Source organism: Phascolarctos cinereus, unplaced genomic scaffold, assembly GCF_003287225.1.
Source record: "Phascolarctos cinereus isolate Bilbo 61053 unplaced genomic scaffold, phaCin_HiC Scaffold_5;HRSCAF=322, whole genome shotgun sequence".
In the NCBI taxonomy this organism is placed as follows: domain Eukaryota; kingdom Metazoa; phylum Chordata; class Mammalia; order Diprotodontia; family Phascolarctidae; genus Phascolarctos; species Phascolarctos cinereus.
In genome coordinates, this window is record NW_027555958.1 from 346936187 (window position 1) to 346948638 (window position 12452).

Sequence of the window (12452 nt, forward strand, 5' to 3'; positions counted from 1 at the left end):
GACATACTATTAAACCTTTTTTCTATCTAATCTCTTTTGCTGTTTCTCTGTTTGCTGTTTCTCTATTAGTTGTGATAATTTAATAGATTTTCTAGTTGTATACTGAAGTACACACACACATACACATATGGCAGTGTACTTGGTTTTTTTTTTAAAAGCAAAGCAAAATAAAACCTCTCAGAATTCTTCTCATTTAAATGGGTCAATCACTATTATCTTTTGACCTCTATTAATATTTTATCATTTTAGTTTTTTATGTATTGACAAAACTATTGGCTGTTTCGAATACATAGTCTTTGATCATGACTTTCTGTAAAATAGTATAGGAATTATATAGTTACTGAGCTTATCTAACTCTGAGTGAAAGTAGCTGCTTTTGTTTCCCTCAAGATTCAGGCCTTGATTTGAGTTTATGTTAATGAACAGTACATGACTTACAGGATTTCCATTTCCTTATTTCATTATGATGAATTATAACCCTGGTTTTTTAACTGTAGCTGAATCGGACCGATTATTTTTCAAATACGTTAACTTGAAGAATGGTGGGATTAATTCCAGGTAGGACCAGGCAGGATTTGGGCTCTGCTAACAGAGCTTTTGAAAATACAGGGTTTTCTCTATCCCATGATGATGGATCAAAGTAGGACTTTACTAGAGGTTATTATAAGCATGTTATATGTTTGAAATAGTTGTAGATATACCAACCTGATAATTTAAATGTGTATTTTTAAGTAGAAAATTTCCCAGATATCCCCCGTGCCTGCCCTTAAAAAGGTCCTCACTAGTCACTCTGACTTAAACATCATCATATTTATGTTTATTTACTTAGAAAAACTAGTTCTTTGGAAAATGTGTGTATGAATTTTTAATTGAAAGGATAGACTAAGCTATGGCTGCCTTGAAGCCTATATTTCCCCAGCAGTCACCTCAGAGTTTATACCAGAGGTCTGCAACCAATGGCAGTAAAGTCAAAGATGGTTTTATTGTCCCTGGCTTGAAAGAATTGATGCTACCTCCAAAGCCCAGCACTTCAGAGTAGGGGGTTTGGACCTTGGTGTAGCCAGTTTTAAAAGGTTACTTACTCTTGATTTATAGCTCTTAACAAATGATACCTTAAGTACCTATGGACTCTACTGTGGATATTAATATTCTGTAAGGCAGGTAGGAGATTGAAACATTGGGATGTGGGAGAATGACCATGAGGCAAGAATCTGTGAGGTGACATCATGGAAACCAGAGCCAGCAGAGCGGACCTCATGGATTTAGAGGTAAAGAGTGTATGTCCTAACCCTAGCCCATCTCTGGTACTGGGTTGAAATGCCTCCTCCATTCACTCATTCCGATTTCTCCCCTTCCCCCAATAAGAACAACAACAAAAACTGCCCTGTTTTACTGCTCTTTGGTGAATGAATGCCATTCTTTGGTACCAACCTGGGGCATGATATAGTGGTGTCCTCCTCAGGGACTGGCTTTGGATGTCTACTCTTCCAGTCCCCAACCTCTTGACTTGAGTCACCGAATCAACATTCAAGCCTGGAACCCAAATCCTTTGCCCTGCTTCACCAGTTTGTATAAGAAAACACCAATGCCTCATCTCTACCATGGAATGCCTAGGCCTCAGGCCTCTCCGCAACAGGACCAGAGCCTGTCTCACCAGACATTGCACATGCTGGACCCTGCCCAGGACCAGAGCCTTAGATAAAAGACTTCTTGCCACCAGGACCTCTTCTAGGAGTAAGGGTCTCTGACACTAGACCCAACCAGGAGCCCAGGATATGTTTCATTTGCAGGAAATCATCTGATTAAGTATCATCTCCTGCCAACTTGGGATGGGGCATATGAACTGGTACTGAATGTGAGTTCAGTCAGGTCCCTGGGGACCCAGTCACCAGGTATTTACAGACCCAAATGACCAACTTTATTTCACTTCTTCTCTGATGCTTAAGAGAAACTTAATTGCCATTGTTCTTTGTTATTTCAGGGCCTTTGAGGATAGGAGAGCTAGTCAAATGTTACTACTCAGTCCAGTGACTAACAAAACCCTACTTCTTCCCATAATTGAATCTGACTATGAATAAATTAAAAATCCCATCTCTTGCCGTCTCTTCCCATTCCTTCATCTCCTTCTACAACAATGCTACCCTCTCTCAATTTCCTCACCTGCTCTACATGGTGACCTCAGTTTAAATGTTGATGTCCCCTTGAACACCCTCACCTCCCAGGTAAACAACATCTTCAGTTATCCTTTCTCACACCTTTGCTTCACTTTGCCCACACACAGGGTTGGTCATACTCTTGACCCTAACATTACCCATAAATGTTTGACTTCTGTGATGTTTGTCTCTGAAGTCCCTTTGCAGATCAAAACCTTTTGTCCTTCCTTTTTTGATCTACCTCTTTCCTGTTCACTGTTATTTAAAGTCCTTTACAATTTGGTTCAAGTTTGTTATTCCAAGCTTATTTCACATCATCTCTCCTTGTTACAATCTATTAGCGTGTTATATGTTTTGGTTGTATGTGTTCCTCCCTCCACATTCTCTCCTTCCCTGAAAATATGTTATATAAATGTTGGTCCCCATAAACTCTTTGGGGTATGAATTTTTTGCTTTATCTTTGCTTCTATACCTTTAGCATCTTGCCCTAAACCTGGCCTCTTGAGTTGGAGTAAATAGCCCACATACAACACAGTAGAGCTCATCAAAGCTGTTTGCTTTCATTAATGTGATTTTTGTTTTTTGTAAATTGCTATATTTTCCAGGCACTGGGGGAAAAAATGGATAGAGGTTTCCTTTCTCTTTCCCAAATTTTGGTAGGAGAAACCACACTATTATTGCTTTCTTGAAATTTAAAAAGATTTAGCCCATAAATCTCCTAGTGTATAAACCTGAAATTATGACTTACTAGTATGCATATATATGTGTATATATATATATATGCGTATATATATATATATATATATATATATATATATATGTTTTTTTCTTCTTAGAAATAAAGCCTAATATCACAATATCAGTTTGACTTGGAATTTTTGATTGTAATAAATGACAACATTTTTATTCAGGGAAATCCTCAAAATTCCTCAAAATGGGTGAAGCCAGTTGATGTTTTAAGAGCATGTCAAGGTAGCAAGTCGCATATTACTTCAAATGACCCAGAACAGGTTAAATCAACTGCTTATGATCTGGAAAAATGGCAACTAGAACTTGTGAGTAATCAAATATTTTTGATTTTCATGTTTCATTTTTGGAATTTCTCTTTTTATTCACAAAGTATTCTCAAAGTGTAGTACTTTATGTTTGATCAGATATGTAGAATTGGAAATACTTTCATTTCCTGCCATAATTTATTGCTTATTTCCACAAGATTAGTAGTCATAAATACTGTAAGAGATTAGGGAAAGGTTTTGTCTCTTCTAATTTTAAGATATGACAAAAGTGGAAGAAGCAGGCTGTTTTATTCATTGGTTGCAGTGCCAACAAAAATTGAGCAGTGATTTTTATTTAATAGAATTATTATTAAAGCAGATATACATTTTGATTTTAATAAGTAAGTACTAATTACACTGAAACAAAAAGTTTGCATATAATATCCGTTGATAAATACAGTAAGAAATCTTAAATTTAGATTATGAGTTGGAAGGGATATTAATACCATCTAGTCCAGTCTGAATCTGACCAAGAATCTCTTGTGTAACATCCCTGACAAATGATTATCTGTCCTCTGCTTCAAGACCTTCAGTGAGGGAAAATTTACTACCTCTTTAGGCAATAAAGTCCACTTTTGGACAGCTTAGATTGTTTAGCCAGCTTTTAATTTACTTTAAGGCAGAGTCTAACCCTCTGCAACATCTACCCATCTACTAGCTCTGCCCTTTGGGGCCAGCAGAGGAAGTTTTATTCTTCTTTCACGTGAAAGCCCTTCAGACATTTAAAAGATGTTCACATGCCTCCTCTAAGTCCTCTTCTGTAGCCTGAACGTCCCTAGTTCCTTTAATTGACCCTTGTATAACATGTTTTCTAGTATTCCCATTATTTTTGTGCCTGAAACGGAGTACTTCATAGTATATGTGGTATGAGTCTTTTATATGGTGAAACTCTTACTTTTCTTGTTGTGCTCACAGTTATTCAATAGACATAGCCTAGGGATAACCTTATTTTTTTGGGGGGGGCAGTAATACTACCATATAGTTGACTAATATGGAAATTGTAAGCCTCTAAAACCTATGTATCCTTTATATGGGCTTTATTATCTAGCCAAGCATTTTTGCATTTGTCATTCACCTCTGGTTTGGTATTTTTTGAAGATGTTGTTCATGTGAAATTAATTTTTTTAATCTGTATGGACCTTTATAATTACTAAATTTCACATGATTCCTCTTATCATTCTAGCCTATTGAGATCTTTTTGAATCATGACTCTCTCATCCAACATTATTTTTCTCTCCTAGATTCATCCCATCTGCAGATCTGAAATAGCATGTTTTCTATTCCTTCACCTACACCATTGATAACAATATTGAACAGAATAGGGCCAAGAATGGTTCCCTAAGGCACCTCACTGGATACCTTAGTCTACATTGACATTACTACTCTTGGTGTCTGTCATATCCAGTTCTATATCCTCCTAATACTGACCTATATCTCTCCATCATATTTACAAGTATAGTATAATACACTTTGTTAAATGTTTTGCTGAAATCCCATGCTCACAAACACAGAAGTGAAACTTATTTATGAGTTATGGGAACATCAAGTGCATGACCTGGTTAGGATGTTAGAGAGCATTTCCAGTATAGATATTCTATAGATACAGAATACCGATGATGTATTTTTCTAGTTACCCTGCCAAAAAAAAGAAATGAAGTTATTTTACATGACCTGTCCTTCACAAACCTTTACTGGCTATTTAATCAAATCAGCAAGCATTTATTAAGTGCCTACTGTGTGCTAGGCACTCCACTAAGTGCTAGGGATACAGAAAAGGGGGAAAAACCAGTCTCTACCCTCAAAGAGCTCTCACAGTATAATAGGGTAGACAACATGCAATATCTGTGTACAAACTACACGCACACACACACATACACAATAAATTGGAGATAAACAAAGAGGAAAATCACTAGCACTAAGGGAATGGGGAAAGGATTCCTGTAGAATATGGTATTTTATATGTAGAATATGGTATTTTAGCTAGTACTTGAAGGAAGCCAAGAAATATAGGAGGTAGAGAGGAGGAGGGAGAAAATTCCATGCATGGGAGATAGCTAGTGAAAATGCCTGAAACTGAGAGATGTGCTAGGAATAGAAAGGAGGCCAGTGTCAATGGGTTGCAGAATATGCTAGGGGACAGGGCATAAGTTAAGTGTAAAAAGATTGGAAAAGTAGGAGGGAGCCAGGTCTGGAAGGTCTCTGAATGCCAGGCAGAGAATTTTATATTTGATTCTGGAGGTAATAATAATGGAGTTAATTGAATGGGGGTGTGGGAGGTGGGAAGGAAAATGACATGGTCAGCCCTGAATTTCAGGAAGATCACTTTAACAGCTGTGTTGAAGATGGTCCAGAGTGAGGAGAGACTTGAGTCATGCAGACCGACAACAAAGCTATTGCAGTAATCCAGGCATGAGAGCCTGCTGCAGCATAGTGTCAGTGTCAGAGGATGGAAAGGGGCATAGACGAGAAATTTTGAAATTTAAATCCGTAGGCTTTGGCAAGGGATTGGATATGGGGAGTGAGAGAGAGTGAGAAGTTGAGGGTGACGCCTAGATTGTGAGCCTAGGGGACTAAGGATGTGATGTCCTCAACAGTAATAGCAAAGAGGGGAAGAAGAGAAGGCATGGGGGAAAAGATAATGAGTTTGGGACGTGCTGAGTTTAAGATGCCAACAGGATATTCAGTTTGGGATGTCTGGAGGTCAGTAGAGAGTTGGCTCTGGATAAGTAGATTTGAGAGTCATCTACAGAGATAATTGAATACACAAGAGCTGATGATATCACTAAATGAAATAGTATAGAGGGAAAAGAGAAGAGGGCCCAGGACAGAGCCTCGGAGGAGAAACCCACCTTTAGCAAGTGTGGCACCATGGAGATCCAACAAAGGAGACTGGGAAGGAATAGTCAGGCAAGTAAGAGAAGAACCAGGATAAGATAGTGTCACAAAAACTTAGGAGAGTAACAAGTAAAAGAAAATGATCAATAGTGTCAAAAGCTGCTGAGAGGTCAAACAGAATAAGGATTAAGGAAAGACCATTAGATTAGCAAATGCAAGATCATTAGTAACTTTAGAGAGAGAAGTTTCAGTTGAATGTTAAAGTCAGAAGCTGGATTGTAGAGATTTAAGAAAAAAACTGAATGAACAGGAAGTAGAGTGACTAATTATAGATAAGCTTCTCAAGGAGCTATCTACAGAAGGCAAGAGAAATATAGGATAATAGCTAATAGGGATAGATGGAACAAGTGAAGGTTTTTTGAGAATAGGGGAGACCTCAGCATGTTTGTAGGCTGTAGGGAAGTAGGCAGCAGACAAGAAGGCATTGCAGATGTGAAAAAATGGGGATGATAAGAGAGGGCAATCTTCTTGAGAAAATAGTATGGGATGGGATAACTTATACATGTAAAGGGGTTTTCTTGGAAAGCAGGAGGAAGGCCACCTCTTCATATCTTCAAAGGAGATAAATGGTAGAAGATGTCTGAGTGCTAAGGCTTGGCAGGGCAGGACTTGAGGAGAGGAGGGCACTCTTGGCAAATGGCCTCACTTTTTCATTGAAATATTAGGCAAGGTTCTAAACTGAAATAGTAGGGGGAGGGGAAACCATGAGAGGTTAATGAGGATAAATTAAAAGATTCGGAAAAATTGTTGTGTTGAGTAGGATAGTAAATCAATTAGGGAGGTATAAAAGGATTACTTTGTCATAGTGAGGATCCAGTTAAGTTTATGTAACATAAATTGGTAGTGGCCCCAGTCAACATAGTTCTGTGATGTTCTCTGGCTTCATTCAGCAGTAGCACATGAATAGGAGAGGACAGCAGATGATGGGAACAGTCCAAGGCTGAGGCTTTGCAGGGCCAAATCTTCAGTAGGATAAGGAGGTAAGGGACTCAAGAGAACACTGTAGGGCTGAACTGGTTCAAAAAGGGGTCATGATAGGGAGAGGAGAAGAGTGTAGCTAGAGGAGGGGTGGTAGCCTGGAAAGAATTAGTAGTTGAAGGATTGAAGTCACAGTATGGATGAAGGACAGGGTTTGAGGTTGCAAGGTAGAATGGAAGGTGGAATACCACATATTGTGATCAAATAAAGGAATTTCAGAGTTTACAAATGCAGAAGTGAAATTTATTTATGGTTTATGGAAACATCGAGTGTATGACCTGCTTAGGACATTAGAGATCATTTCTTTATGCATGTTGAAGTATGAAGGCAGCAGTTGAGGAGGAAAGAGTCTGTGAGTCAGTCATTGAAATTATTGAGGAAAGAAGAATGTCCTAGAGGTCAATAGATAGCAGCAACCAGAATCTTGATTAGGAGATAAATATTTTTATTTATCATTACATATGAGATATATATGTTTATCATGATATATGATATATTTATATATCACATATATACAAATTTAATGGACCGAAAAGGAGGAGAGGTTACTCAGTGATGGCTGTAGAAAAAGAGTCTGCAAGTGACAGTAGAACAGTGAGTATTCCAACTCTCCTACCTGGTCCAACAATTTAGGGGTTATGAGTGAAAGAGAAGCCAATGCTGAAAATGGTACTGAGGAGGGAGCCAGGCCTCAGGAAGGGCCGGAAGATGGAAGGAGTCAGAAAAGGAAATACTTACGATGGAAATAAATTAAACTATGGAACAAGCATTCCTGTGAGAGAATTACTAAGACGATGTAATAGAGGCATTGTTAATCATCACTGAATGAGTTCAGGGGGGTTTTCGACCATTCCAGGGGTCTGGCCTCAGCATAGAGTACTCTCAGGTCATGAGGCAGCAGTGAGCGTGTAGCTGGAAGTACAGGTAGTTACCCACGTGGAGACAAACTCAGGCACGTTAAACATTGAGGCTGCGTGATAGAATGCTGTTTCATGCCTTTCAGGGAGGCAGGCCAGAGTAGGAGACCGGTGGAGGGAGTGACAGAAAGACATTTCTCCCTTTCGCAGGCATTCAGGCCCTGCCAGGACAGGGTAGAGGAAGCCTGGTGGAATTAGGTGATCTCTGCTTTCTTTTTCAAGGGCTCACAAATCATTTATAAGCCCATTATCAGAACTCACAAACCATTTAGTCTTAGAATTTTACATGAATGGGAATCATGTGTACTGACCTACAGTTTTTATATTCCATCCTCTTTTCTTCGAAAATCAGGACATTTGTCTTTCCATAGTCATGTGGTTCTATTTCCTAAGATTTTTCAAAGATTTCTGAGAGCAACTCTGCAATTATAACTACACGGTTTTTCCCTAAATCTTAGACTTGAGAATGTATAGCCATTTGGGGCAGATATCGCTATATAACCTTTTCTACCATTATCTTAGGTTTCCATTCCCTGTTACCTACTTTTATCTATCCTCAGTTCAAAACTGTTTTTATTTAGAAGAAGCACAATAACAATTTACATTTCCATAGTAACTTGGCCACGGTCATATAGCTAGGACTAGTGAGAGGCAAGAATTGAAGCTAGGTTACCTGACCAAAAATACATTGTTCTTTCAGCTCTACTATGCAGCTAAAAAGATATTCACTCCCCACCCCAGTATTGTACATTATTATCATAACATCTAATTCAGTCAGTGGTTTCTATTCCTTTTTGAAATTTTATCTTTCTCAAAACCTATCTTTTAAAAAACCTCTCCTTTGTTGTCCTTAGTATCATTCATTCATCATTTGCCTCTTACAATTCTGGGCTTTTGTGATTTGTTTCTCAAACTATTCATCTATTCATCCTTTTGTCCATGAGCCCTGCAGTATGTCTTTATAACAGTTCCATCCTTCTTTCTCCCTTTGCTAATACTTATCCAAATGATTTCCACAATATTTTGCCCTTTGAGTTCCTATTCTTACATTAATGAATCTTTTTATCATATGATATTTTGAATAATGTGTATCTTCCAGAGAGGTGTTCCTGTCCTGTGTCCCATCTCACCCAATTTCAGTCCTACCCAAGTTCACAACCTTGATGTTATCCTTAACTTTTCTCCACTAAACACATTTTCCCAATCAATTGCCAAGTCTTGTTTCTACCTCTACAACATCTGTCTCATTTGTCCCTTAATTTCTACTGGTGTGGAGGCCACTTTTTGTTCAGGCTCTTATCACCTGTCACCTGGCTATCTGCAGTAGCCTCTTCATTGGTCTCCCTGCCTCAAGTATCTCCTTTCTACAATTCATTCACGCAGTTACTAAAGTGATTTTCCTAAAGTACCTGTTGGGTATCATTTCCTTTCTCAAAAAACTCCAATGACTGCCCATTTTCTTGGGAATCAAATGTAAGTTCCTTTGTTTGACATCTAATGCCTTTCACAACCTTTGTCCCAAATTGCATTTTCTCTGGATTCAACTGGAGAGAGGTAGGAGAAAGGTTAAATTTACTTCTCGACACAAGAACATAAGATGAAACCAGTTATGTTTGGTTGATGACTTCCAGATAATTTCTTATTCTCATTATCTTTTTTTCTCTTATATTCTGTTTTTTAAAGTAATGTATTTCTTTCTAGTTTTCAACATTGAGTTCCATAATATTTTGAGTTTTAAATTTTCTCCCCCTGTGTCTCTTTCCCCTCCCCATGATGGCATATAATCTGATATAGGCTCTACTTATACCTTCATATTAAGCATATTTTTACATTAGTTATGATGTATAGAAGAATTAGAACTAATGGGAGGAACCACAAGAAAGAACTAAAACAAAACAACAAAGGAAAAGGAGAGAAAATAGTGGCTTTCATCTGCATTCAGACTCCGGTTCTTTTTATGGATGTGGATAGCATTTTTCATCATGAATCTTGGAGTTGTCTTGGGTCCTTGCATTGCTGAGAAGAGAAGTCTATCAAAGTCGGTTATAGCACAATGTCACTCTTACTGTGTACAGTGTTCTCCTGATTCTGCTCATTTCACTCAGCATCAGTTTATGTAAGTCTTTCTAGATTTTTCTGAAGTTTGCCTATTCATTTCTTATAGCTCAATAGTATTCCACTACATTCATGTACCACAGCTTGTTCAGCCATTCCCCAATTGATGGGCATCCCCTCAATTTCCAATTCTTTGCCACTGCAGAAAGAGCTGCTATAAATATTTTTGTACATGTGGGTCCTTTTCTCATTTGTATGATCTCTTTGGGATGCAGACCTAGAAGTGGTATTGCTCAGACACCAAAAGGGTATGCACAGTTCCAAATTGGGCATAGTTCCAAATTGTTCTTGAGAGTGGCTGGATCAGTTCACAACTTCACCAACAATGCATTAGTTTTCCAATTTTCCCACATCTTCTCCAACAGTTATCATTGTCCTGTTTTGTCATGTTAGCCAATCTCATAGGTGTGATGTCCTTATGCTTATTTTCACTAACCTCTAAATTAAAATTCCTATTCCCTTCAATTATGAATATAGATAACACATAGTATTCTGAGAAGGAATCATAGATTTCACCAGACTGCACCCAGATTCCATGACGCAAAAATGGTTAACTCCCACAGTTTAGGTAGTGTGGGCATATCTCATTAGATGTCTTTATTTATTAACGCTTTCTTCATTAAGTGTAATCATTTGTTTGAACTAAAACCTTCTATCTTTATTGGGCTTATTAGTGCTCTCAAGCAAAAAGATAATTATTTAAATTATACTGTTACCCTTAATCTCATGTACAGACATTTTTACCAAATTACAAACAGCCAAAGTCTCAGTTAAGCTAAGCTTGATTATCCTTAAATAAAACACTAATATTCTAATTATTCTTCCCATTAATGGGACTTCTCAGACTATGATAGATACGATTGTTGTTCAACAGTTCAATCACACTAGATTTGCAAGGCACTTTATTTATATCATTTGATTTGATCTTTACTACAACCTTGTCTAGTCTGGGATATAAAATTAGCAAGAAATAAAACTAATTATAGAAAAAAACTGTTGGCTTGTTGTAGTGAGTAAAGTGAGTGAGGAATATTGACATGTATTTGTTAATGATGAAATGTTAGTTTCAGTGTTCAATATGGAGTGTTAATTTCAGTGAGATATTATGGATTAGCTAATATTCATGCATGTTATTCATGGCCAGAGACCTTTTCATTTATAATTCTTTCAATAAACTTGTTGAATACCTTTAGTATGCAAACTATTATGGTAACCACAGATGGACATTCAAAGATCTTTAAGTGAGAAGCTGCGTTTGCCAGAGCAGCCTTTTGTCTAAAAAAAAAAAATTTCTTTTGTCAGGGTCACACCACCTCAGGGAGCAGCCAGCCTTGGGTGTGGGGAGAAAACAGAAACTGGAAGTAAGCTTGTTGCTCTGGAAAATCTGATGTAATACTTCTCCCATGCTGTCTGTTGAGGGGCGTATTTACACAGTCCTTTCTGAATGTCAGAAACCAGGGCATGGGGGGGAGTGGTTCTTCATCATTTCATCCTTTGAGAAATGGGAATGACAGCAGCTCATCCTTTTTTTTTTTTAAACTACTTGTCTCAGAGAATAACAAAAAGGTTTCGAGAAGGAAGGGTTTCCTCCCCTAAAAGGACACATTTTGGGTTTTTTAAAACAGGCTAGAGATAATTGGATTCATTTTTTATAACTGAATTTGAACTAGAAAACACTGTGAGGATATATGTCATTGGAAAATATTCATGTGTATTCCTTTCTTTTCTAAAGGAAAAATTAAAACTTATTTATGAAGAAAAGAATGAAATATTAGAATCTCAAGTCAAGACACTGAGGTAAAGTGAAACAATTTTTTAAAGTATTTATGAAAACCTAAAGATCTAACTGAGCTTCATCAATAACAAAAATAATAAACTTTAACATATGCCATAAAAGTATTTGCTGGTGAAGCATTATGTTTTTAAAATTGAAATTTCTCAAAATAATTCAGTAAACTTAATTTTAGAAGTTCTGAACTGTCAAATCTCCTTATAGTCTTCAAATTTCAGTTTAAACACTCATAGGCTAAAAATCTTCACCAACAAAGACTTACCAGTCCATAAGGTAAATTTTTATAAATATTCATGGTAAGTTTCTTCATTTTGCCTCTGTATTTTCTTGGTATTGTAGTTAGTATATAGGAGAGAAAATATCTTGGATTTATTTATTTATTTTTTTAGCTATTGAAGCAACTTACTAGATAGTATTTACCTTTCTCAATAGAAATTCTAAGAGATTATGGAAGTTATTTTGCTTTTGTAACATGTGGAAAATTGGTGTGAATTTTTAAATACATTTTTCCATGAAGTAAGTATTTTTGTTTAAACAAATACAAGAA

General features: G+C 37.1%; 1 protein-coding gene across 1 annotated transcript in view; it reads left to right on the plus strand.

Annotated features, from left to right (window-relative positions):
* SDCCAG8 (SHH signaling and ciliogenesis regulator SDCCAG8) overlaps positions 1-12452 on the plus strand; it is a 261854-nt gene that overhangs the window by 33838 nt on the left and 215564 nt on the right. The window contains 2 exon segments of the mRNA XM_020982077.2: positions 3065-3208; positions 11846-11910. Of these exon segments, the coding sequence (XP_020837736.1) occupies positions 3065-3208; positions 11846-11910 (209 nt within the window).